General features: G+C 44.9%; 2 protein-coding genes across 4 annotated transcripts; one reads left to right on the top strand and one right to left on the bottom strand.

Moving 5' to 3' along the window:
* Window positions 1–2: 2 nt before the first annotated feature.
* Window positions 3–25,255, bottom strand: CUNH1orf105 (chromosome unknown C1orf105 homolog). Its single transcript, XM_045879141.1, has 8 exons — window positions 24,828–25,255; window positions 24,590–24,635; window positions 24,045–24,130; window positions 20,747–20,837; window positions 13,681–13,755; window positions 7,478–7,545; window positions 4,467–4,534; window positions 3–1,374 (listed from the first exon to the last, which is right to left on the bottom strand). The coding sequence occupies exons 1-8, from the start codon at window positions 25,253–25,255 to the stop codon at window positions 1,229–1,231; spliced, it is 1,008 nt and encodes a 335-aa protein (XP_045735097.1). The 3' UTR covers window positions 3–1,228.
* PIGC (phosphatidylinositol glycan anchor biosynthesis class C) lies at window positions 25,048–27,975 on the top strand. Of its 3 annotated transcripts, none has more exons than XM_045877441.3 (2): window positions 25,048–25,204; window positions 26,589–27,975. In XM_045877441.3, exon 2 carries the CDS (start codon window positions 26,797–26,799, stop codon window positions 27,688–27,690), a length of 894 nt encoding a protein of 297 aa, XP_045733397.1. In that variant the 5' UTR covers window positions 25,048–25,204; window positions 26,589–26,796; the 3' UTR covers window positions 27,691–27,975. The 3 variants fall into 3 exon arrangements, with proteins under 3 accessions (XP_045733397.1, XP_045733398.1, XP_064450391.1); XM_045877442.3 differs by having other exon boundaries at window positions 25,122–25,275; XM_064594321.1 differs by having other exon boundaries at window positions 25,177–25,271.

The following is a 27,975-nucleotide window of genomic DNA, read 5'->3' on the forward strand; positions in this document are numbered from 1 at the left end:
GGTATAGATACCCCAAATCCTTTTACTGGATACATTAATTTGCAAAACAAAAAAGAAGAAAGAAACATTTTTATTTATGATTTGTCTGTCCTTCAGCAATGATCTGAAGTGGGATCATAATACATGCGTGCCCTGAGAGGAAGTACATACTATTTTTGGAGTTATTGAACTCTAACTGAACTGAAACCAAGAATCATAACCTACCATAAATATAGGGCAATCGAGTGAGTTTTCCTAGTTTTGGGGGGGTTGTTTTTAAATGTGTGTGTGTGTATAAGAAATGAGGTCAATTTAGGTACCAGGCCATTTGTTAAAGATTCCTGAAGCCCATTCTTCAAATACAGTCAGCACAGAGATTGGTTCTCACATGTGGGTCCAGTGTCCATTTAGCCAGGATCCTGGGATTCCGCAAGGCCATTGCATCCTAAAGAATGGAAGGAACCTTCTTTTATAGGAGCCCTCCTGAAGCTGAGTATGGAGCATTTGTGCCTATAAATATAATATTTGCAAGCCTAGAGTTTTCCTCTGTCTCCTTCACATTGCTGACACATGGACCAAGACAGAGTTGGAGGTAGACATTCTCAAACCAAAGTAACCAAAGAACAAAATACAAGCATGTGATTTAGATATGAATGAGCAAAGATCAGATGAATATCTGATAATACGCAGGACACTAAACAAGGGGGACAAGACAAGGCATGTTTCCTGTCCTCGAGAGTTGCAATCACTAAGCACTTGCCATTTTCCCATTGTATCACAGTATCCTGTCATCTACCAGTTAAACTGACAGAGATAAGGACAGGAGGGTGACCTCCATTTCTCTCCTCTATTCATAATAGGTTGAATTCATGAGAGACCTCCAGGAGCCATCTCTAGCCCCCTGCACTGAAGAAGAGCTGAAAATAATTCAAGTCTTTGAAACAGAAGGATGTTGTCTACTATAACACAGTTAAAAATCTTAAGAAAATAATAAAATTAATGACACCCAAAATGTTCCATTTTAATCAGTAAATCTTTATAATCATGGAAATTAAACCACTTGTCTTTAGGAAAATGAGTGAGAAGACAATGGCAAGAGCTAGAATTCGAGCAATTTACAAGAAGGCAAAAGTGAGTCACCTTTTTGGTGACAGGAGGGAATTAGGCTAATATGCCTGAAACTGGCTTGGTTAACTTGTTTTCTCTCTGTGAGTCTGGAAGGTGAAGCTCCACAGTGAGCTCTGACCACTCACTGCCTCATTGTCTTGCCCTTTGGCTCCTTTCTGGGCAAGGAAGAGAGTTGTGTGTCCTGCAGAGTTGCGTAGGTATCTGCCAACAGTCCGTGGAAGACAGCTGTCCTGGGGCCCAGAATGGGCAGTCTGTAGTGAATACTCTCTGGAGGACAGTGCAAGAAGAAGGAAAAACAAGGGCTTCTTAGAATCTATTTTTAAAGAAGTTCAAAATTTCGAAAGGTCACCAAAGACTCTTTTTTGGCCTTATAAAACAGATTCAAAATTCACCTAAGAATTCCTTTTAATAGAACCATTTTATCCTGCACAAGATTTAAGCTCCTATAAATCTTGTCAAAGAGGTCAGAAAAGAGTACCTAGAAACAAAACTCAAGTATTAGGAGTCATTGCCAATTAAATAAAAAGTGAATATAAAATGTGGCTGGAGTTATAAGGTGAGTTGAAGGGAAAAGAAGATTCAATTCTCAGGATGAGGTAACTGGGTAATGGACATTAAGGAAGGCATGTGATGTAATGAGCACTGGGTATTATATAAGACTGATGAATCACAGACCTATACCTCTGAAACCAATAATACTTTATATGCTAATTAATTGAATTAAAATTTTAAAAAATATTTTAAAAAGAAGACTTTTCAGGGACACATATATGGTTCTATCTTCAGAAAACAAACATGATCTTACGAAAAGTCTACAATAGTACTTGTATTTCAAAAGGAACCTTAATTTTATGAAATAACTTAAATTAGGGTTCTTTAAAATCCTCATCATCCTGACCTCTTCTTCAAATGTGATTTTATTTACAAAAATGTTGGTTAATATTCAGCTTTTCCAGAAGACACATTGCTCGATGGATAATGTCTTTCTATTGGAAGTCACTGAATGGAAGGGAACTGGAGTCCTGAATTCTCTGGAAAAGCTCCTCACTCCAGCTGGATGAGAGTGAAGAGATGTCACAAGACCACAGACCTAGGATCTGGTTCGGTCTCATCACTGTAATGAAGAGGAAACAGAGGTCCAGGGTCACAGGCACCGATGTTTATTGACAACAGGAGCCTGTACATGTCATGGAACTCTGGACTCGAAGCCAGAGTCAAGATAAATGAATCCGGAAGAAATCCCCATAACTTATGGAGATAGGCTCTTTCTGTTTACTTAGTTCTCACTAATAATTACTGATAATATATAAGGGTTAACTGAATCCAGAAACATACTAGAAGTCACTGTTGTGATCCAGGAGAGGAGTTAGACAACGACTGGCGGTTATGTTCATTGGGATGAGTCAGCCATGTGGTATTTCTAGGGTGTCCACAGGGAAGGCAGCCCGGGTGGGTGGCTGCTTCAGCAATAAGCAAGTGCCGTAGCAGGGACACGTCTAAGCTGCGGAAACCCGTGGGGCCAGGGCAATGTCAGCAGTTTTTCTGGGTTGATCAAAGGTGAAGGCTTCTCATACTGAGCGTCTGGCTCTCAGGGGCGGGGTGGGAGAGGAGGAGCGCTGGGGGGAGGGGGGTAGGCGGGGCGGCAGAACGTTTCTCTGGCTTTATGGGTGGGAACCCAGAAGCCCAGACAGTTGAAACTATTTGGCCAGTCCTGTAGAGCAAGACTAGGATCTGAACCCAGGTCTCCTTGCTTCTAGGCTAGTGCTTTTACCTCACCTCAGAGGGCACCTGCAGGGGCAAAGCTCGGCTCAGAAATGTCACAGCTGGAATTGATAGTAGATCTGCCAAGCTTCAGCTCCTAGTCAGCTCCATAAGCACTCTCCCCGAAGTCCTACCTCTAAGATTGCTCTCTTGGATGGACTCTATGGGCAAGAGTCATAAGATGTCCAAGAACATAACGTGCTGACCTTATGTACACAGTCTAGTTCTTATACTGGTGACTGAAATACACTCCCGTGGCTAATAAATTGATGAAAGGTATCTTATCGCATTGCCCTGTAGAATCACGAAATAAACATTCTTGCTGAGGGGAAGGGCATGTAAGTGTGTGCGTGTGTGTGTGCGCATGTGCTCTACTCCTTTGTGAGGCAGGCCTGAAAAAATCCAGGTTCAAGGAAAACTCAGAATGAGCGTGTGACTGGAAATGAGAACACTGAAACCAAGAGCACATGCATGTCACCCAGGGTTCTCTTGGCTTCCGGAGAATGAGGTGCTCACACACCAGTGAACAGCGGAGGGGGAGCTTTTCTTGGATGGATGTTCCTAGTTCTTGGCTCTTTAGTTTCACTTTGGCTAAATGAGAGCCAGGAGGTACGCCAATATTTCTGGATACCTAAGAAGGGATTCACTGGGACTGGCGGTCTTTTCCCTCCACTCCACTAATGTGAATATCTGCATGCCTCAGCTGTTTACCCAAGCCTGTGGTCCCCTCTTTTAGCATCCCTTCCAGATATCCCTTCTATCTTCACAGTTCCTCTCTGGATGCCTTCTCAGCAATTCTGGATCTAGCTCCCCTGCCGATGGAGATTAGACTCTCCCATTTGTATAAAGCAAGGAAAGGGATCTCGATTTTCCTTCTTGTGTATATTAAATGAGAGAAAAGCCAGAGGTGGCCTCAGTTAATATGGGAGCAAATGAGGAAATGGATAAACTTACTAACATAACAGCCTCTACTGCACCAACCCCTTGAGCTGTATCCCCCCAAAGACTAACCTGCACCCACCTTCACCAGCTCAGTGGTGATGTCTCTAAAAGATGAGACATAGGTCGATGACGAAGCTGGAGCTGAAGCCGCTATCCTTTTGTCTATTAATAGCAAGTGGACATAAGAATAGCACTGGGCAGCTGCCAGAAGGCAGGTGCTTTAGGAAGCCTGTGGGATGGGAGGTTCAGGGATTTGGAGAGGCCATTCCAAGGGTGTGGGGATGCAGTTCCTTTCCCACCTTAACTGCCTGAAAGGGAATTACCTACTTTGTGCCCCATTTCCGTGAAAATTCTTCAGCAAGTAGGTATGAGGCTCTTTAGAAAGAATGGGGCAGATCCCTGTGGCATGGAGAAGACCTGGGAAGGAGCTTGGCACAGATGAAGGTCAGTGAGGCCTGGAGAGGGGCCAGGCGGGGCTGGTCTGAAGGGAGGGCTGGGGGGCAATCAAAACAGGCCATAAGCAGTATGTGAAAAGAGAAAGGGGCAGACAGAGGGAACTTGTTCGGAAAATGTAGAAACTATCTTAGGGATTAAACTTTTCGTCCTACTACTCTAGAGGTAGTATGTCCCCCACTACAAGTACTCCGAACACAAACCTGTTGAGATGTCATTATGGGAACATTTGGATACAGTCTGGGCTTTTGGTGGAGGAAGACTCATCGTTCTGTTTGGAAGAAGCAAGAAAACACATCAGTTATGTGGCTAAGGCCCAGTGGAAAGGAATGTGCCTTTATACATTTTAAAACACAGGTGCTCTTTTGAAACCAGCACCTGTTAACCTGGTGCTCAGACCACTTTGCCACAGTCTAAGATGATGGGGCCAGAGACCACTATATCTCAAGCTCTCTCACTTTTATGACTTTTGATAAAAACTTCCTGAAAAAAATATTTTATTCATTGTCAGAACATGTGTGGTCTAAATAGAAGGAATCAAGAATCCTCCAGTTTCCAGGAAAAAAAAAAAAAAAAAGAACAACTCTTCCAGATCAGTAATCTACCCTGCCAAGTGCAAAACAGAATATTTTGGTTAGAACCTTCTAATTTTATTTTTATTTTTTTGCCTTAAAATCTCTTCTTTTATTCCCATCAATATTATTCTGCAAGACTAGTTTGTCTACTGTTGAATGTTATTAAAGCAAGACAGAAACCATTTAGAAATACTTTGTTGTCAATCCAACTTTGATTAAAGAAATTTTTAAAAATCTTTATTTATTTAAGTAATCTCTACACCCGACGTGGGGCTTAAACTCACGACCCTGAGATCAAAAGTAGCATGCTTTTCCAACTGAGCCACCAGGTAACCCTAAATCAACTTTTATAAAGATTATTTTTATTTATTAATTTTTTTTTTTTAGTTTTTATTTTAATCATCCAGTGCTCATCACAAGTCTACTCCTTAATCCCCATCACCTATTTCACCTTCCAATTTTAGAGAAAATGTCTTGACTACATCTCCTATTTCTCCTGGTGGCTAAGGCTATGGAAGTGACCCTTGACCAAAATGATATGAGTCCAAACCATTTCTACGTTAAATTGCTTAATTTCTAAAGACTGACAAATCTGTAAACTTTGATGGGATCTGCACTCATTTCAATGTTTCCATTTCTTTTTTTTTTTTTTTTAAGATTTTATTTATTTATTTGACAGAGAGAGACACAGTGAGAGAGGGAACACAAGCAGGGGGAGTGGGAGATGGAGAAGCAGGCTTCCCGCGGAGCAGGGAGCCCGATGCGGGGCTCGATCCCAGGACCCTGGGATCATGACCTGAGCCGAAGGCAGACGCTTAACAAATGAGCCAACCAGGCGCCCCTCATTGTTTCCATTTCTACAAAGGTTTTCCAAGATTATTTTTACTTTGCCACCAAAAATATGGCACATCTGGCCAGTTTATCTTACTCAATTGCCATTGGAGGAATCAGTGGGACTAAGGAAAAGAAAAATTCCTCCTATTACCCATGTTGAACAAACAGGAAGGTGGTATTTCTAAGACTGAGTAATTAAGATTTGTTTGCACTATAATTCAACAAATATGTATCTCTCCACTCATCTTTTCTCTCTCTTTTTCTCCTTCCCTCCCTTCCTTCTTTCCTTCATTCCTTCCATTCAACAAACTTCACTTAATTTCTACAATGGTTACAATTAAAGTCACTTTTGAAAAACTCTTATTTTGGTAAGGACAATTCTACCTGCCTATATATAGAGAGAGACTCAAAAACCGTGAGGACAGATTTTATAAGCTACAAACAGAACCAGGACCTTACTTTATAGTCACACAAGCTAAATCTCAAACAGAAGTGGTCTGTTTTCCTTCATTACATTGAAAAAAATGACCCATCTAGTGATACTTCAGGTTGGTGTAGACGTGATTTTAGGATTGGTTCAACCCTTAGTCTACCTCAAGGAATAAGAGTTATTTGTTTAAAATCAGCTAATGATTCTGGAATTTGGGACTTTATTTAAAATACCAAACTTGCAAGATAAATGAACTGGGGCAACAAATTTCAAAAGTTTCTGTCACAGAGGAGTGAAACTTTTGCTCGGAAATCCCAGACTTTAGTTTCGTTTTCTATTTAAAGTCTATACAGAATATTTATTTGAATTACTTTTATTATGATCTGATAGGAGCTTTGAAAAAGTTGCAGGTAAACGTTATTAATGCTGGAGTGTGTTGTGCTCAAATACACTACCCACTCCTCCCTGACCCTGTCTCTCTGGACCAGGCACCCAGCACATGGGTTCCATACATCTGAGTCTACACTGCAGGTTGGAGCAAATTTCATAAAAGGAATCCTAACATCTACTGCTGTCCAACATAAGGTTACAAAAAGACCTATCTGTTTTTTAATATTTTGCTTTCTCTATGAGGAAAAAAAGTTGAAGATTGCCATTGGATCACATATAACTTTTTTGATTAGTCACATCAAATCTGACCATGACTGTTTGCCTACATTCCAACCATCTATGGTTAAGGCAAGTCTACCTACATTGGTGCTTTAGCCAGGGTGAGTCTGTATTTCAAGTGTTTTTAATGAAGTAAAAGCTTCTTTAAAGTCCTTTTTCCCTTTCTGATAGTAGTTAAATACGGGGGGGGGGGGGGGGGATCCCTGAAATCCAACTAATCAAAATTCTGACTGGATTTTATTTTTTTATATACTTGATCTTGATAAGAAAGCAGCAAACGACAACCAAACAAACTGATGACAGGAATTTTGGTTACTGAAAAGTAGCAGAGGATGTCCTGGGCTGAGAACAGATTGTGTGTGATGTCCCATACCTTCTGAATTACGTAAGTCATCTACATGGAGAATGCGTACTCGGTTCTGCCTGAGTTACCAAAGGAATCTTGTATCCTCCTCTTTGTACTGTTCTTGGGAAGGTGGAAAGGCAGATTATGCTTTCTACTGTAATTTCAATAGCTGTTCAAGCAAAAAGGTGAAAACAACTTTTTTTGTCTAACTCTCTCGTTTAACCAGGAAATGAAACCACTCAAGAAGCCCATTCTCTAAGCATTCCCTGAACTTATTATGTTTCTTAATCCATTGTTCTGTGCCCCCAAACTGATATAAACAGAATTAAAATAATGTCCTGATTTAAATCTTAGGCTTACCTATGATTCATAAAATTCTCAAAGGATAGTTTCAGATTATGAGGGATTATCATAGTTCTTGGTTGTACCTGAGAAAGAAAATCTCATTTAGAACATTGCCCCAAACTGTATTCCAGTTTAAATAAATAATGCACCACCTTAGCAAACTCAAGTTGTATTTAATATTAGAATCATTCATATATTCTTCTGTGATATGAATGAACAAGAGGGGATCACCTGCCCATAAGTCATAGGGTCTATGTTCTTCCCTGGTTATCAGATTTTGAAGTTAGAAACCTAAAGTTTGGTAAAGCCTCCAATTCTCTTTGTTTAGCTCACCCCCCAAAATTCTTCAGGTCTCAGATCACCTGTCAGCCTCTCGCGGACACCACTGACTTCTGGACCACTGTTAGGTAGTCCTCTGCCTTACGTTCTCACTGTTCCCCAGGCTTCCTCTACCAACATACTCCTAAGGTTTTTATTGTATTTACTTGCTTGATGTCTGGTTTCCCTCATAGACTTTCAGCTTCATGGGGGCAGAGACCATGTCCTTATTTTTGTATTTCCAGGTTCTAACACAGTGCCTGTTCAAAAAATACTTGTTGATCAAATTAGTGAATGAATGAACCCACTCTGAGGCACACTTGAAAGTTTTAAGTGTGCCCTTCCTAGAGGACTATAATAAATTACACAGTTATCCTATTCCTGATTAAGACAATATTTTCTTGAACTTTTCCAGATTTGTTACTCACACTAGATATTGGTTTTCTTTAGGAGCTCAGGCTTTCACTAAGAATCACTTTTTCCCCCAACATTTCTCAAAAGATATCATAGCCGGGACAATGAAAAGATAATCACAAGATGTGGGTGCAGGTGTTCAGTTGGGCTATTCATTGAGTGACTTGTGATTTAAATGTATGACACAAGGAAGCTGCAAATTACTATGTGTTAAGGGCCTTCAGAGGTGCTTGAAAAGAGAGAAGAATCTGAACATTAGGTCTATAGAAATGCCAATCACTTACGGTATTTAATCAGATTGTTGTAACTCATTAGCTGAGGGGAAGCATCTAGGAGGAGGAAAGAAATGATCTGGTAACAGTAGCATATGGGAGTAGTGAGGGCAGCAAAGGCTTTGATGAGAACCTGGTAAGAGGCTTCTAGATACATAAAAGGGATGAGAATGAAGGAGACACACTGCCTTTTTAAAATTTCTTCTGAAATTGGCTCTGTTGCAAAGAAAGATGGAGGAAACTCTCTACCTTCTCCTGATTATACGACCCCTTTTCAAAAGCCCCTAAATCCAGCTAGTGCTATTGTATGCATGAATGGGCTATCGGGGGCTACCCCAGAACAAAGCTACCAAAGATAGCAGTTTTGTCCCTGAGAAGAAGTGTGCCCTGTGGGCAACTCCTATTCAGTCTTGAAAACTATGCATCGTCTTCTTCTGGGAAGACTTCTCTGATATCTACTTTCCATGCCTGTTCACATCCTACCAGGTCTATTGCTATTTCTATTCATCATTTTATTATCATTATTTGTTTACCCATTGGCTCCTTAAAGGTAGGGCTTATGTCTTATTCTTTTATTTATTTATTTTTTCCTTTGTTGCTGAGCTATTACCTAAGTACCTGGCCTATGGTAGGCAGTCAATAAATACCTATTGAAATGAACTGAATTACGTCAATAGACTTTTGAGACCAATGAACATACATATGTTAGAGAATGGCTCCCTATAGTATTTCCAGCCTGACATCCTACTTTGAAGGGGCTTGAAAGTGTGTATTAGAGAGCAATGCACATAACAGAAGGACTACAAAATAGATGTTTTAAGGGGAAGATGAGCTGTTTGGAGTAGACACGTAATAAGAGACAATTTACATAAAACTAAGGTGGCTACCCCTGGTGACTCACAGCCATAACTTTCAGTAGGTAATTTCTTCCACACTAAATAATTGAGCTCCTGGCCCAGAGTACTCATACCCAGGAGTATGAGTAGTCATACAAAACAGGTCCTACTAGGATTTTTCTTTTTTGATACTCATCCACTTTATGCTTTTATTTTTTTAAGATTTATTTATTTATTTATTTGAGAGACAGAGATAGCCAGAGAGAGCATGAGTGGGGGCAGGGGTTGAGAGGGAGAAGCAGGCTCCCCACAGAGCAGGGAGCCCGATGCAGGGCTCCATCCCAGGACCCTGGGATCATGACCTGAGCTGAAGGCAGACGCTTAACTGACTGAGCCATCCAAGCACCCCACTTATGCTTTTATTTTTAAAAATATTTTTCTAGTGCTAATCTTTTTTTTTTTTTTTAATTCAGACACCTAAGATTCACCATCTCAATGTACAACTCAGTGGTTTTCAGTAGCATCACAAAGTTGCACAACAATCACCACTATCTACTTCCAGAAGATTTTCAACAGCCAAGAAAGAAGCTCTGTCCTCATTAGCACTCATTTTCATTCATTCGTTCCCCAAGTCCTTGGCAACCACTATCTATTTTCTGTTTCTACAGATTTGCCTATTCTGGACATTTCATATAAATGAAATCAATATAACACGTGGCCTTTACTGGTTTCTTTTACGTAACAAAATGTTTTCAAAGTTTATCCAGGTTGTAGCATATATAAGTACCTTCTTTTCATGGCTGAATAATATTCCATTGTATGGATCACATTTTGTTTACGCATTCATCAGTTGATGGACCTTTGAAGTATTTTCACTTTTTGGCTATTATGAATTAATGTTGCTATGAACATTCTTGTACAAGTTTGTGTATGGACATATGTTTTCAGTTCTCTTGGGTATATATCTAGGATGGAAATGCTGGGTCATATGGTGACTCTATGTTTAAGTTTTTGAGGAATTGCCAATTGCTGTTTCCTAGAGCAGTTGCATTTGTTTTGCATTCCTACCAGCAATGGATGGGGATTCCAGTTTCTCCATATCCTCGCCAACACTTGTTATTGTCCACTTTTTTATTATGGGCATTCTAGTGGGTGTCAAATAATGTCTCATTATGGTTTCAGTCACATTTCCTTAATGGTTAATGATGTTGAGCATCTTTTCATGTGTTTATTGGCCATTTGAATATCTTCTTTGGAGAAATGTTTATTTAAATTTTTTGTCCATTTTGAAATGTGTCTGTGTTTTTATTGTTGAGTTGTAAACTTTTTAAAAATATATTTTGGATTCTAGTTCCTTTTCAGATATATAATTTGCAAACATTTTCTCCCATTCTGTGGGTTGTCTTTTCATGTTCTTGATGGTGTTCTTTGCAGCAAAAAAGTTTTTAATTTTGATGAAGGTGAATTTAGGTAGTTTTTGTTGTTGTTTGTGCTTTTGGTGTCACATCTAAGAAACCATTATGTTATTCAAGGTCATGAATATTTACACCTATGTTTTCCTCTAGGTGTTTGTGTTCTAGCTCTCACAATTAGGTCTTTGATCTATTTGTAGCTATTTTTTGTATATGGCGTGAGGGAGGGACATAACTTCATTCTTTTGCATATGGATATACAATTGTCTCAGTACCATTTACTGAAAAGACTGTTTTTTCCTCATGAAATTGTCTTGACACCTTTGTCAAAAATCAGCTGTTCAGGACCTCTTATTCTTATGGAGATCCCGTAGTATGTAATTAAATTTGATTTTCTCCTGTTAAAATTTTTTTTTAGTTGTTCACAGATGTAAGGTTTTATTTCTGGACTCTTAATTTTTTTTTCCACTGATCTGTATGTTTATCCTTATGTCAGTACCACAAAGTCCTGATTATTGTAGCTTTATAGTAGGTTTTGAAATCAGGAAGTGTGAGTCCTCCAACTTTGTTTTCATTTCCAGGATTGTTTTAGCTATAGTGCATTTCTTGCATTTCTATATGAATTTTAAGATCTGCTTGTCAATTTCTCCAAAAACATCATATGAGATTTTGAGAGGAATCATACAGAACATGTAGATCAATTTGGGAGTATTGCTATCTTAAAATCCGTAAACATGGTTTTTTTGCATTTATTTAGGTCTTTTTAAATTTCTTTACATGATGTTTTATAGCTTTTGATATACAAGTTGTGCATTTATTTTGTTAAATTTATTTCTAAGTTTTTTAATTTTTTGATGTTATTGCAAATGGAACTGTTTTCTTAATTTCATTTTTGGATTGTTTATTGCTGGTATATAGAAATAGAATTGATTTTTGTATATTGACCTTGTATCCTGTAACTCTGCTCTACTCATTTATTAGCTTTAATTGTGTTTTGTGGGTCCCTTAGGACTTTCTAGATATAAGATTATGCCATCTGAAAATACAGCTTTATATCTTCCTTTCCAATCTGGTAGCCTTTTATTTCTTTCTCTTGTCTTAACTGCCCCACCTAAAACACATAGTACGATGTTAAGCAGAAGCAGCAAGATTGGACATCCTGGTCTTGTTTCTGATCTAAGGGGAAAATATCCAGTCTTTCTTCATTGAGTATGATGTTAGCTGTTGGTTTTTCATAGATATGCTTTATTGGGTTGAGGAAGTTCCTTCTATTTTAGAAGCCTTTTTTATTATTATTATTTCTTTTTTTTTTTTTTTAGAGATTTTATTTTATTTGACAGAGAGAGAGACAGCTAGAGAGGGAACACAAGCAGGGGGAGTGGCAGAGGGAGAAACAGGCTTCCCGCTGAGCAGGGAGCCTGATGTGGGGCTCGATCCCAGGACCCTGGGATCATGACCTGAGCCGAAGGCAGACTCCTAATGACAGAGCCACCCAGGTGCCCCTAGGAGCCTTTTTTATCTTCCCCAGCATCTGCCTTCAGCCCCCTGCTGAGAAATGAGGGGTCTTGGTGACTACAGCAGAAATGCAGTACCCCAACCCCAGGAGGAATATGAAGCATTGTTGCACATAGTGAAGCAAGTGTATTTATTTCATGCTCATTTTCTAACTTTCTATAGTTTCCTACAGGCATATGCACTGGTTCTGACTTTCATGTTTGAGGTCTTCCTTTTTGGGATCTGCAGTGAATGGTAAAACCACAGTGTGTGGTTCTACTTCAGTCAGGCCTGGGCAAGGGCAAAGTTCAGAGAAGAGGTCTTGAGAAAGAGAGCAGCTGCTGAAGTCCCAAGTGAGCCATCTGGCAAAAGTCAGCTTGGGCCCAGGGTCAGTGCATTCTAAATGTGGATACAGTGATTCCAGGAATAAGACCAGGAGAAATCCCAATCCCAGTTTCCCAGATTCCAGTCAACGCTAATATTGAACGCTGTGATCTTAATTAAGAAGAATATGAACACAGATTGTAACATTCAGATACATCTTTGTCCATAGCTTCAGTTAAATTTCCAAATCCCACAGAAAAATTTCACAAAACTGCTGGTCTCTTTCATATCCTATTAGTCAAAGCACTTTCGCCATTAACGCATCAGAGGCTCTCTCATGTCTCCTGATTTTCTTCTACTCCTGCCCTTCCTCTTATTGCACATAAGCCCAGAGTCAAAGGAGAATCATAGGATATCAGAATTGTAAAAACCCTTACTCAACTCCTACCCTAAACCTAACTGTTTAACTAAATTAAACTTCAACCCAAGCCTGACTGACCCTAACCCTAATCCTTAACCTGACCCAAGTCCTAACGCTGGCCTGTACAGCATTCCTCCAGACGCAGGCCTCTTTCAGCAGCAACTCTGACAGATGGCAGAGCTTTGTCCTTGTTTCCCCCATATCCCCTTGTCATCCTTCATCCCCCACCATTCTGCACCACCAGTTATAGACACCCCCCACTGGCTGGAAAGCACTATAGGATCTCTCCTTAGCTTTTATTCTGAGGTGCTGATTGAATTGATATACCCAAAGATTAAGCTGCTTGTTTCATGACTGTAATGGTAGAAGCAGGTTGTGTTGTATGGGTGTGCGTTGTGTTGCGTTGTATTGGGGAAATGTTAAGGTGGGGAGAAGTTCCACAACCTCCTGAACCTCTACAGCAGTGTAGTTACTTTAGGATCTCAAAATAAAGTGGCTCGTCTCATCTCTACCCCTCTGACTCACCTACCCTAATTCATCTTTTGGTTTCTTGAAAATGGAGAGGGTTTATTGCATTGTGTCAGATAATGGTGCTCCTAGGGCCAACAGGTCCTTATTTGCAGCCTTCCCTGCAAAAAGTGTTGTCTCTCCACTGGGCTCTGGTGGGGGAGGGGTAGTGCTGTGCCCTGGGAGGCCCATGCTCATCTCTGCCATCCCGCTGACCTACCATTTTTATTTCTTGACATGTGGAGCACAGCTGCTTGTTTCTGATCAGCATGGGGTTACTCTGGATCCTCCTGGCCTGAGGGGAGAGAGAAACACAGGGAGGTGAGGAAACAGTGGGGGTACTCGGGGCAGCAAAGAAGGGGGACAGGGCTGGAGGAGTAAGAGAGGTAACAGTTATTCCTTCCATAAAACAGAGGGAGTCTCTGGTCTCAGCCCCATCCTAGGTGGATGCTGAGTCCAGGCGTGGCTGCCGGTGGGAGGTTCAGAAAGAGTTTAGGCAGGAGGGGGTGAGCCACAGACTAATCGGTGTCTAATATAGTGATACAGGTGCAACTTACCCTTCTTTGCTCACACTGACATCAGAGCCATGAGGTATGTTCATAGGAAGAGCATAATATAGGGGAGAAGAGGGTCGGAGGGACAGACAATAACTATGAGTTAAAGCCCCCCGCCCCTGCCACTCGATGGTCTGCTGACCTCTTACTACATGTGTGTACCCCTGTGGACTGACCCGTTGCTGCTGCCCTGTGAGGGGTGGGGAACCGGGAGAGGAGGAATATGTCTCTGCAGCACGGGGAGGGCCTGGGGTGTGCTCCCAGGGTGACCTTCAGGGGACTGGTCTGCGAGTAGCTTCATCCTCTGAGAGACATAGAGTGTTTGGGTGAGGCACTATTATTGAAGGGACGAAGACTGAAAACTGGAGACAAAGTTGGATTCTTTTGACAAATATTTAAAATACATTTCATTTTTATAGGCCATTTAAAGAGAATCAACTGCGTATTACAATGTTGTGGGTTGGTATGTTAAAGCATGAGTGTGAACAGCTTGATTCATTCATTCAACAACGGACATTTATTGTGAGGCCACCCTGTGGGGGGTGCTGGGCTGAGGCCACAGAGATGAATAAGACATTTTCTGGCCCTAAGGCAGGCCAGGGAAAGACACAAATTCACTCATCTGCCCGTTCGTTAGATACTGGGGTCCCTGATCTGACCTCAAGCTGCGCACCACCCAGCAGACTGCGTACAAGGAAGCACAATGGTGTGGAAGGTACTATGACAGAAGTATGTTGAAGCCACTGTGAAACGGAAAAAAGCCAAAGAGCTCACCTGGGGCGGGGGGGGGTGGGAGGGTGGGGCATAGACGGAAGGGTCTGAGAAGGGCTACTGGAGCCGGCAATGCTTGGGTAGGTGTTGGTGGGGTGAGGACATTCCAACCCCCGGGGAACACTGTGGCACCGCGGAATAATGACCTAGAGCATTGGCATCAGGTAACCGAGGTTAGCTGTCTGGTGTGGGGAGTGGGCAGAGAGGTCAGAGAGGCAGAGACTCCTGGGCCTTTGGAAGATTCTACCTTCTGCCAGATCTTCTCTGATCTCCTGGGGGTGGTATCTCCCGGGGTTTGGCTCCTCCTCCCATCCCTCACCTCTGTGAGTTCTGAGACTAAGATACATCTCTGAAACTGTCATCCAAGGCTGGATGCACTAGATATCACAGAAGCAGCAACGATATTTCTGGGCCTCCAGAAAAGAGAGACTATGTCCCATTGCAGGATTAGGAGAAGCTTCGAGAAGTGGCATTTACACTGAGTCTGAAAGGATGCAGAAGGCATAGACAGGTGGAGGTGGCAGTGGGAGGATCTTTGGGCAGATTTGGTTTTGGTGGAGTTACCAGCAGATTCTTATTTTTCCTGTAGTGGATTCCTTCTCCTTTTCCAGATTTCTGGTTTCTACATTAAGAATAAGAGTTCATTGCAAATCAAGCAACAGACATATCTGAGAGGCCTTCAGGGTGCATGCAGATCTTGCCAGGTTAATGACGGCTGCAGATGTGACTCCCAAGTTGCATAACCATGACGACTGCCATCCTGTGGGACCTGAAGACAAAATGCTTTATATATCGTCCTGGCCAACTCTGTTAACTCCTCATCTGTTAAGACATAACTTCGCTATTACTTTCTCAGAAAGTCTTTTTCCTGGCCCTCTTATCATTTTGCACACCCCGAACCTGATTTGGGTGCTTGCCATTCTGATTCCATCACAGACTTGGCATAGCGTTTTGTTGTATTTTGTCCTGTTATTCTTTCTTCTTTCTTTCTTCTTCCTTTTCTTTCTTTCTTTTTCTTCCTTTTCTTTCTTTCTTTTTCTTTCTTTCTTTCTTTCTTTCTTTTTCTTTCTTTTCTTTCTTTCTTTCTTTCTTTCTTTCTTTCTTTCTTTCTTTCTTTCTTTCTTTCTTCTTTCTTTTTCTTTCTTTCCCTTCCTTCCTCCCTCCCTCCCTCCCTTCCTCTCTTTCTTTCTTTTTTAAATGTGTTTATTTCCTCCACCAGGCTGGGAGTTCTTGAAAAGCAAAAACACATCTCAAACATCTTTGCATCCCTAGAGCCCATCAAGAATCTGGCACACAGTAGGCATTCGAGCTGAGGGGGAGGGGCAGAGGGAGAGGGAGAAGCAGACTCCCCACTGACCAAGGAGCCCGACGTGCAGCTCAATCCCAGGACCCCGGGATCATGACCTGAGCCGAAGGCAGACACTTAACCGACTGAGCCACCCAGCTGCCCCCATTGTAAGCATTTTAAACTATCACACGTAACATATACTTATGTGTGTACAAGGAAATCGAAGCAAACAATTTGGGATTCCATGTTCTGTAGACCTCCGCTTCCCCGCGTCCCCCCACCCACTGCCTTGCTTTCTTTCCCAGCCCTGGAACCAAAGGTCTTCCCCTCCTGCAGCACTTGCTGCTCACTCTTGGTTTCCCCAAGGCCGGCTCAGCAGCAGTAGCAGGGATGGCAAGTGAACTGGCTGGGGCTTCAGAGCACAGGCCCCTGGTGGTATCACCTGCAGAGTCAGAGCCACCAAGAAAAGCAATGCTGACATGGTAGTGGGGTTCTCATTTTCCAAGCAGCTGTCCCCAGGATGGCAGATGGCAGCTGTGACGAGAAAGTGAGAACAACCTTTTGTAGGCCGGCCAAGGTACGACGCACAATTCAGCCGGGCCAGAAGCCAGTCCGCTCTTCACATGTCACGATGGGAGACGTCTTAATACTTGAGGTTAATACCTGCTGAGGTTCGTAAGGTCTGGCTCATGGCCCAAGTCCTTGGCCTTCTTGAATCTTTGATAAAGAAACAGAGAAACATGTTTCTCTCCTTCTCCCTCTCTCCACCTCTCTCTCTGTCTCACACACACACACACACATACCTCTCCACATAACAAAAACTGAAAATGTAAAAGAACCAGATGGTGATTTTAAAAATAGCCCTCATGAGCATGCTGAGGAGCACTGACAAATTTGCCTCCATCCTCCCTGCCCTTTGACACCTCTGTTCCTTTCCTCCTTTCCACTCCTGCCTTCAGTGAGAGACACCTCGTGGGTCACCTCTAGTTCAATCCTTTCAGTGAACACAACAAATTGTGACCCAGAAGGGTTAAGAGATTTGTCCAAACATACATTTTGTTTCAGTGAGCCAGAAACTTCCTTGGATAAAGGGTCAAAAGAAGATCACCTTTCCTCATTGAGAAAGTGGATTCTTAGGATCCATATGAGGGCATAATGATTCCTATATCCCTTAGAAAAAAAAGTGGTGATCAGAGAGCTATTTTCAATATTCCAAAAAAGAACCCTCTGAAAATTACACATCTTCCTGCGATCTGAAAATACCAGCCATCTCCATTAAAGAATAAAGCTGAATATAGTTTTTTTTTAAATACTCATATGGTTGACTCAGAAACATTTCAAACCTGCACAAAGTGTTATCAACAGCCATGCATTTACCGTCCAGACTTATTAAACTTGGTTTTATTACCGTCAGATCAGTGGTGGTCATTATTACCTCCCTTTTAAAATCGTATCTGCAGTTACATGGGTCTGGTCAATAGATAGAGGAAAAGGACTGGGGAGTAGGCAGGGTAGTTTCTGTGGTGGTCATGGGCTGTCAAAAGCAGAGCCAGCGAGAGAGAAATAAGGAAACAAGCTCTTGGTGGTGAGACAATGGGTGGTTGCCCTCCTGTGTTTTTTCCCAGCCATGTATGGGCCCTGCAGCGTCTTTAGGCAAAGCTCTTTGTCACAGGTCCGCTGAGAGCGAGGTAAGTTCTGCTCTCCTCCAGACTCTGACTCCTGAGACTGGAACAACAAACCCAGATCAAAGAGAGGAGAGAAGCGGTGCGGGCAGGAGCCGAGGGAATGCGGCAGCATTTTTGATTCCATTAGTTCCTGAGTAGCTCTTGCTCAGCGACACCCAACCCGGCAAGTAGGCCAAGGGGTCCCAGCGTCTCCAACTGCAGGCCCCACGTGGCCCCCGTCGGCGCCGCCTTGCTGGGGAGCTGCAAGCCTGTCACCGCGGGGCCTCCCTTGTGCCACCTGGTAGTGCCCGGGGCTGTTTCGCGACATCTGGAGGAGTCCATGCCTGTCACTGGCCGCTGAACGTCCTTCCTGACGAAGGAGCCGCTCCGCAGGGCAGATGTCTAAACGGCGCAGGGTCGAGGCTCCATTTCTTTGTGTTCATTTTCTATTTTTCCTCTTTGTCAGCTCTGCCTTTCCTCGTTTCCTTTTTTTTTTTTTGTATTCTGTGCCCCACCTACCTCTCTGTGTCTCTCTCAGCTTCTGCCTTTGTGGCTGTTTGTCTTCCTCTCCCCGTCTTTCAGTCTCCGAGCCTCAGTTTCCTTTCTGTCTCTCTGTCCGTGGGTGAACAGTGCTGCAGACACCCAGACACCTGCCTCTACCACAGGACGGCGCCTGGGCAGGGCAGGAAGGCCACTTGGAATGTGAGTGCTCAAAGTCCTGCCCTCTGACCTGTGACTGGGAAGGGCAAGGGAGCCAGGTGGCGGGACCTTCGCACCTGTGCTCAGAGGCAGCCTTTTGGCGGGTCCCTGATTTAGAGGATAAAGGAAGAGATAGGGTGTCCACAGTGCACTGCACTCCCACCAGATACAGCACAGTTTCTTTCCAGAAAGGAGCAGGTGCCTGCTGAATCCGTGTTTACCTCACCGGGTCCATGAGCAGGCCTTCGTGGTCACAGCCAACTCTGTGCAAATCTGCACACCCAGACCTTGTTAAAATAATGTTTCTCTTCCTTTAGCCACCCCGTCTATTTTAGGGACTTTCCCACCATTGCCTCTCTTTGTTCAGCCTAGCATAAAAAACATTCAGGTCTTGCCACTTCTCTGGGTCTTCATTTCCTTTTGAGGGCTCCTGTGTCACGTAAAACTTACATTAAATACACGTGTATGCTCTTCTGCCGTTAATCTGTCTTACATCAATTAATTCTCTGGCGCGGCCAAACACCCTAAGATGGCAAAGGTAAACTCTTGCCTTCTCTTCACCTGCTTGCCTTTCCTACCTGCAGGGGCAACTGTTTTTCACACACAGGCGCAGAGAGGGGGAGAGAGAGGTGGAGGATCAGGCCCCAGCGCGCTGAGGGTGAGGGCGAGGTCCCCGAGCTCTCCTTCCCTTGCAGGAGTAACGATGGGCGGATTCCTGGGCCTGCCCAGAGACTGGCCTCCTTGGCTCAGCCTACCGGCCAAGTCCCGGAAAGCTCTTGCTCTTGGCTGCTCTCTAATGGTCACCCGGAGTATTGCAGCCATGAAACTCTAAGCCCTGCGGAAGATGGGCCTCTCGAACTCGCCCTGGCCGTTATTAAATAAATGCTTTCTTCTCCCGCCGCCTCCTGCCCAGCGGGTCTGGGGCCTAGAGTCTTAATGCCTCGGAAGGCACGATGCACTGAGACTCAGAGCTCACCTGGGATGAGGAGGTGCTCGGTGGCATGGGAGAGCCTGTCTAAATCGGAAGCTCAAAGAGACAGTGACCGGAAGGCTTCCAGCTGGTTCTGCAGCAATTGCCCGGCGGATCCTGTCCGGGCTCAGCCCCCTCGGTGCACGTTACGGGGGCACTCGCACCTACAAGCCTGTCCCGGGGGTTGGGGGATTAGTGCCGTGACTCAAGCACAGCCCTGTCCCTAACTGTCCTGCGCTGAAAACCTGGAACATCTCTCCCCGCTGCTCCCGGCCCCCGGGGCCCTCTGCGCTCGGGCTGGGCACACCCACCCGCGCGGTCCCGTTCCCCGTCAGCCCGCAGCTGCGGCCTGATCCCTTGTTTTCAAGCCCTCCTGCACGCTCAGGCTCCGCGTCTTTGCTCCCCTGCTGCTTCCCTCCGCTGTGGAAATACCTTCCAGATCACATGCGGGAGCCGCTTCCTCTGGACCCGTTCCCTGGTGCTCCCTGCTCACCCCTCCTGTCCCGCCCACCGCCTCGCCCGACCGCTGTGCAGCTGCGCGGTCCGCGCACCTGTTCGTGGAGGTGCGTCGGACTCGCCCCTCTCCCTATCGACGCTAAACCACGGAAGGCCTCCCTAAGCAGGGGTCTACCTCCTGTCACGACGGCCGGCCCCCTGGTGGCTCGCAAAGCGGAGCTGTCCCCACGATGGGGCGTCCCCACGAGCGGGGAGCGGGGCGCTGTGACAGTGTTTAGGAACGCCGCCCACGCCCACCAGCAGCCGCCCTGTGTACTTCTCAGTTAAGGAACTGCACGTCCGCCCGGGAGTTCCCTCCCTCTGTCTCCCGCACTGCTGACTTCCGCGCACCTCTAAGATCGGGAACCCTCTGGGCGCTGCGGTGTAAGGAGTGTCACCCAGGAACCAGTCACGGTGGATTTCTGGGAGGTGGAGGGGATAGGAGGACAATAGGAAATTCCACAGGTGTAGGATCTTGTACGTGGGAGACATAAGGGATCCAGGGTTGGTGATGGGACAGGGTCAGAGGCTCCAGAAGCTAGGACTGGCTCAGGACACAGGCTGAGCAGCTGTCTCTGAAGGCCTCAGGGCCTGTTTCTCAAGAGGACTGTGTTTGTTTGTTTTCACTTTTTGATGATTGTAACCTTTATTCTTAGTGCTAGTGCACGTGAGCTTGGGTGAGCCTGCGATGCTCATTCTTTTCATTCAACAACTATCTATGGAACAATGATGATGTTCCAGGCCCACAGCTCTGCTAAGAGATAGGAAACACCGTTACATTTACATTCAGTGTCATCCTGGAACCACTATGGGTTTCTTTTCAATTAAAAAATAAAATTGTGTACCTTAGATAAGACATCTGGAACTTGAAACAAAATAGGCAAATTCCTATCCTTCTTGGATGAAATCAGAAAAGTGGCAGAGGCATGAGGATATCTGAAGTAATCAAAGCAAAGCAAGTTAGAACCACAGTCTCTGGTTTGAAGAGCCAAGCCCTTGGTTGTTTCAGAGATGTAGGGGTCAAAATGAACAGGCCCAAGATGTACCACTCTGGCCTGCAGATTATTTTGAGCTGAAAACAACCAAGGCCCAAAAGACTCAGGAAGAAACTTTGACCTTCCCCTTAACTGCCTAAAAGAATTTAGACAGAGGACCTGCTCCAGGAGGAGAGCTATCCCATAGATTATATGTAATACAATATCAACTAGGTAAGGTAGACTGGGAGGAACTTACGCAAAGTCTGTTGAAATTCATCTCTGTGTCCCATTGTTTCTGGATGGCCCAGCAAACATTTGTTTACCAAACATTAACTCTTTCCATTCTTCCTGTGAATTGTTTTCCTTCCCTTTGAAGTCGCCAACCCCTGCCCCCTTCTCCTTACTTAGTTCAGGATGACATAGATGTGACATTTGGCATGACTGTCTTTGGAATCTCATGTGGGTTCTTGTATGTACAAAATTAAATTTGATTTTCTCTTAGTAATGTGTCTCATGTCAATTTGTTTCTTAGACCAGCCAGAAGAAACCTGAAGGGCAGAGAAAAATTTTTTCCTTTCCAAGAGAGATAACCAGGGGACACTCCGAAGAGTTGTTTCCCACCCCAGTCCTGAAGGGCACAGACCATTTGGCAGCTTCCAAAGGATGGCTTTGCCCTCTTAAGTGATTCTGGCTTCTCTGTCCTTTTGTTTTGAACTAACCAATGCCAGTTGTGAATTGTTGGGAGACACTGTACAAATTAAGGCAGGAAAAAAGTTGTTCATAAATGTGTAATGGGTGAAATGCAACCAGATCTCCTTGAAAAGACCTGTGTAGAAGTTATTCATATTTAATAAGTGCAGGTTTTTTTCATGCCTGGTCTGCTTTCTTGGGAGTCTGTGTCCTTGGACACTGAATCCACTCATTTCTTCCCATGGAACATATTCTTCCTCCAGCCACTCTGGAACATTCTTTCTTTCTAGTGAGGACAATATCAGTTCTCCTCACAGGGTGTGACCTGCCTCACAGCTGTTGTGGTTCATTTTATTACAATAGAAGGGGCCAAGGCATTCAGGGGGCCTGGTCATCACGAACTGCTTATGTGTGCAACACTCTGCATGCCCCTGGCATTCCAGAAATGGAAACTTGGCACGCCAGGAGCACCTCTCCTCTCTAATGAGGAAAGATTTCATTGTTCATTGTTCATTTAGAACTCGGGCATGTGAAAGGAGTTTGGTATTCCTGAGGCATTTACAGTTTCATTTCTCCTCACCATTTCCTTGGGCCCTGGTGGAACAGGGGCAGTGGGTCTGACCCAGCCCCTTCACTGCCTTTATCTTTGATTTGTGAACAGCCTGCCTTGGACTTGACACCCAAATGCTGACCTAGGAGACCAGAGGCCACTCTCAAGCTGCTTCAGCACTCAATAATCTCAAACAGGGCCTCAGTGTGACCTGCGGGCTTTTAAGACTGATGATGAGTGTGTCTTCCATGTAGCAGGGCAGTATTCTTTGAAGGAAGGAGGTCTGTGGAGGCCCCAGTGTTCGGAGGTGGGCCCCGCTCATCTAGCCCTGTACCTTTGTACAGGGGCTTGTAGTTGGGGGTGCTCTGAGTACATTTCACTAAATGTTTCTTTTTGTTTTTTAGACTGTTCTGTGTTAGAACTACTTGTCCCAAACCAGGTAATACTTAAAGCACATTTATAACTTTCTTACTGAGGTCTGAGAAAAAGGTTTTGCCAAAACAAAGAGCTTGGAACCCAGAGTTTAAGCCAGATGAAGAGTTTCTAGTCATTAAGAATTGTTGATACTTAAAGAAACCATCCTTTCAAAAGACTTTGCATTCCTATGTTGTCTCCCTGCAAGCTCCAGGCACCACCTTGGTGCGTGTCCAGTGTCTTTTGAGGTAGAGAAGTGTGGTTTCTCTTCACAACGGTTGAGATTGCTGCCCAGATACTCTGTTTAGAAATGAGTAGAGCTCCACTGACCACCGAGGTAATTTCTCCTTACCACTAGCTCAAGGTTAGCTGGCGAGAGGGAAAACTACCCCTTCCCTTCTGACTGTCAATAGTCTGTCCTTTCTGATACTCCAGGACCTGGCTGTGTTCTGGGGCTGCCCAGTTGTATTCTGGGTCTGCCTTCTTCAAGCCCCCATCCTGTTCCCCCTCCCTACCCCCGACCCCAAAACTGTACAGTCAGGGAACAAGAGCACCATGCCCAGTGACACTTTACTCTCGGCTGCAGGGGCAGGTCTAATGGGAACAGGGCTAAGATGGGATAGCGAGCTGTTACTCTACTTAGACGTCAAACACTAACCATTTCACATTAGCTAGACCGTGAGCTAGAGTTTAGATACAAAGTTAAGTAAAAATAGCAGAAACGAGCAACAAGCACTTCACAGGTGCTCTGAAAATATACAAATCTGTCTAGCTGTTTACGGAGAATGTGGCTTTTAAAAGGAGCAGCTGATAAAGCAAACATCTATGTTACTGGAGAGGGGACCTGGGGAGAGCGTCCCTCACGGACACTCACTTATCTATGGGCAGGAGGGTATGTGTCTCCTATTCCCCCTCTGATTTCTCCCATTTGCCCCCACATTACCTCACATTCCCCCTTCTTTCCATTTCCCCTCCCCAGAGCAGGCTATATCACCACAGCCGGGGACCAAAAGTAGAGGAGGAATGAGGAAGCCCAGTTATTTCAAGTGTCAGCACTAAAATGCTACTAACACACAAACACCTCCAGTTTTCAAACACAGAATCATGTTCCATAGCAGTTTGTCTGGAAGTAGCGGGACTGGTGAGATTGGAGGAGATTGTCTCAAAGGGACATACGGGCAGTCGCTACTCTCTAAAGACAGGAATTTATGGTTCTAGACTTTTGATGGTTAAAATTAGTAAGTTTCAAATTGGATAGGCAGCATCCAGGGACAAAATTCTTTTGTATTGTTGAGTGGTGATTGTAGAGAGGGAGGTTAATTGAGATCTCATCCCCCTGCCAAGCCTATACTCAGTGCCCACTTTTGTCTGAGAAACCCGGGCCATTTCTGGTTTTTGAACATTCATCTTGGGTTTCTCAACTGACCAGATTTGCCCCTGATAATTCCCCCCAGAAATCATCTTCTGTGATGTCTTTCTTGCAACCTTTGCCCTCAGTGGCTGTGCTGTTACCTTTTGGGGATGCTGAGCACTAATGGCTTGTTTATGAGGCTGGCCTCACTAAGCCAAGGAATCTTGCCAAATGTTGGAACAGAAACCTGGAGAAAAATGGAAAGAGATCATTTTGCAGAATTTATTGCATTTGAGAACTGCCATCAAAACAATGACCAAAGTAAGCTAATGGCAGCTATATAAAAGCCAGCACTTTACAAAACATTTTTATGATCTGAGCCTTTTGAGTCCCCCGTAAAGTACCCAAGAGCAAATAGAGTTCTCTCCACTTAACAGATGAAGAAATCGAAGCTCAGACATTGTGATTTGCCAAGTCATACAGCTAATAAGTTGATTCAGGTTTTCTGACTTTTGTGCCCACTCTCCCTTGCGTTCTACTGTATCTATCCCTTTGCTTCTTTATTACTTCCATCTGTTTATGCATCTATGAAGTCAGCTGAATATTAGCAACCTCCTGTTCGGTCTCAGTCTGTTTTCGGTCACAGGGCCCTCCACCCCAATTCCTTCTAGGCAGCAAAGAGGAAAGAACCACACTTTGAACCTACAGACAACTGGATGTTTATCTCCGTTGATCCACTTTCCAGCTGGTGGCTTTGGACGGCTCACAACCTCTCTGAGCTTCAGTTCTGTCCTCTATGAAGATATCATCACTTTACAGGTCAATGTACAAGACAGAAGGCTCCAGGAGAGCAGGGATTTTTGTCTGTTCCAGTCACTGCGGTACCAGGAGCCCCTAAAACAGTATTTGCAGGTACTCCCTGAATTGGTGTGCAGTGAACTCACGGATGCAGGGGAAGTCCCCAGTTGAGCGCCCGGCTTAATAACAGAAGCTCAATAAAGTAGGCTTTATAATCTCTCTTTAACAGCCCAGCCTCTATCCCTGGCGTTCGGATGCCAAATCCCGTCTTTCTGTGGGGCATTTGCTTTTTCCTAGGCTCTGAGCCTGCGCCCTCCCTAGAGGAGCCGCGAGGGCCTCCGAGCCGCCGGGAGGGGGCAGCAGCGACCTCGCAGTCCCGCCGGCGGGGGAAGGGCGCTCCTGCCGCGGAGGAGGGGGCGGACCCGGAAGTGCTCGGCCGCCGCCGCGACCCCGGCGCCCCGGATGGGGAAGGAGGCGGGCGACCGCCCTCCCCCGGCTGCGCAGCCCAAGGAACTGCGGGCAGGTGGGTTCCGAGCGGGAGACGGTGTTTCCGGGCCTCTTTCTCCTCGGCCATCTCCCGCAGGCCCAAGGCTGGTGAGGGGCGGTGAGGGGCGGTGAGGGGCGGCGGCGGGCGGGGGAGGCCCGGGAGGGTGAGTAGGGCGCCCCCGGGGACACCTGCCGGACCCCACGGAGCGGCGTTGCGCTTTTCGGCTCCGCGGACCCTCCAGCCCGGGCGGCGGCCGGGAGCTCCCTGGGTTGGGGCCCCTGCTGCAGTGAGGGGTCTCCCAGAGGGTCTCGCTTGTCCAGCAAAAGCTATCGTGGTCTCCATGGAAGAAGTAAGGTCGGGCAGTAAGACTTTTCTTCGCAGTCTTGCTGGATGACCCCGGTATTTTTGACTCTTTAAGTTTTCATTGTGAAAAAGGAGAAAACCTCGTGAGAGTTTCCCCTGTAGAAGTAGAATGATAACCCTTTAAATGATGTTAAGCTCAGTTAACGGATTAAGAATCTTTAGTTTTTCTGAGTCTTTGGTTTTGGCCGAGTAAACCGTAGAGCTCATACCTTTTTGTATTGTGCAGTTTACTGTGGTCTTTAGACTGGTACCTTTTTTTAAAATAGTAGATGCCTTTGAGATCTCAATAAATAAAGGCTCTGGATGCTATCCCTAGAAATATGCACTAATTGCAGCTACAAGGATACAGTGACCGAGAGGGGTTTTGGATGCTCTGAAGCCCATCCACAGACCTCAGGGATATGTGAACCCCTGAGTTAACTGGTTTAGAGGTAGACATGATGTGAGGCCCAGGCTTTGGGGTCAGACTTTGGTTTGAATTTGGCGCTGTTAATTTGGGCTAAAGTTACCTAAGCAATTTGAATCTCAGGTTTTTTTGTTTTTGTTTTTGTTTTTTTACTAATTAAAGTGGAGCTAATGTTAACTTGAGAGGTGGAGATTAAATGAAAGAAGCTGTGCACTCAGCACGTAGTAGGTACTCAGTAATAGCTAACAGATGTCTTTTATTATCCGTGGGATTATAACTTAAAGTCTGAAATGAAATGTTAATGTCCCTAATTATAAAATGGCCACCACATATATTTTGCTCCAACTTTTTTTTTTTAAAGATTTTACTTATTTATTTGACAGAGAGAGACACAGCGAGAGAGGGAACACAAGCAGGGGGAGTGGGAGTGGGAGAGGGAGAAGCAGGCTTCCCGCGGAGCAGGGAGCCCGATGCGGTGCTCGATCCCGGGACCCCGGGATCATGACCTGAGCCGAAGGCAGACGCTTAACGATTGAGCCACCCAGGCCCTTTTGCTCCAACTTTTAATAAACTGAGTTGGTTTGATTTTAACTCGGTCCTTCCGTTGACCTTTCACAGCTTTCATATGTTCATAGTCTTCTCTTTTTCTAGGAACTTGGCTGTATTGTCCTGCCTCAGAGAGCAAACTCATCTACTGCAGGCCTGGCCTGGGTTGCTGCCTTTGAAACTCGGAACAATACCAACCACAACACAGCACGGAATTTCTAGAGAGATCTTATTTCAAAACTTTATAAAGAATGAGAACCACATGGACTTGTGCAAGGGAGGTTGAACCGGCCTGCGTTTGAGGGAGAGGATCATGTGTGCCCAACCTGGAACTGACACGAAGGAGGCCAAGTGGCAGAAGGTCTTGTATGAACGACAGCCCTTTCCTGATAACTATGTGGACCGGCGTTTCCTGGAAGAGCTCCGGAAAAACATCTACGCCCGGAAATACCAGTACTGGGCTGTGGTATTTGAGTCCAGCGTGGTGGTACAGCAGCTGTGCAGTGTCTGTGTTTTTGTCGTTATCTGGTGGTATATGGACGAGGGTCTTCTGGCCCCCCAGTGGCTTTTTGGGACTGGCCTGGCTTCTTCACTGATTGGTTACGTTTTGTTCGATCTCATTGACGGAGGTGAAGGACGGAAGAAGAGTGGGAGGACCCGGTGGGCTGACCTGAAGAGCGCCCTCGTTTTTATTACTTTTACATACGGTTTTTCGCCAGTGCTGAAGACCCTGACGGAGTCTGTCAGCACCGATACCATCTATGCCATGTCGGTCTTTATGCTCTTAGGCCACCTCATTTTCTTTGACTATGGCGCCAATGCCGCCATTGTATCCAGCACGCTGTCCTTGAACATGGCCATCTTTGCTTCTGTCTGCCTCGCGTCACGCCTGCCCCGGTCCCTGCATGCCTTCATCATGGTGACGTTTGCCATCCAGATTTTTGCCCTGTGGCCTATGTTACAGAAGAAACTGAAGGCGTGTACTCCCCGCAGCTACGTGGGAGTCACGCTGCTTTTTGCATTTTCAGCCTTGGGAGGCCTGCTGTCCATCAGTGCTGTGGGAGCCGTTCTTTTTGCCCTTCTGCTGGTTTCCATCTCTTGTCTCTGCCCTTTCTACCTCATTCGCCTGCAGCTTTTTAAAGAAAACATTCATGGGCCTTGGGATGAGGCCGAAATCAAAGAAGACTTGTCCAGGTTTCTCAGCTAAGTTAGAGACTTCCATTCTGTTATTAAGGCAAGCTGATAGACTATACTCCTAACTAGTATAAGATTTGAATCTTACAAGAATCCCATTCTGGAAGCAACATACCAATGTGGGTCGGGTAACAGAGATCAAAAGAAAAAACTAACCAAAGGCGTGGGTGGTGAAGGTGCTTGCCCTTTCTGTTACTTTTTGGTGAAAAAGCTTCCTGGGGCCCTCTTGAATTCTTGCCTGTCATCCACTGTAACAAAGTGATGTGGTTTCTGTTTATTAAAAAAAATAACACATCCA

Source organism: Mirounga angustirostris, unplaced genomic scaffold (assembly GCF_029215605.1).
Source record: "Mirounga angustirostris isolate CCGP_5_RB_7025 unplaced genomic scaffold, mMirAng1.0.hap1 SCAF_6, whole genome shotgun sequence".
Classification (NCBI taxonomy): Eukaryota; Metazoa; Chordata; class Mammalia; order Carnivora; family Phocidae; genus Mirounga; species Mirounga angustirostris.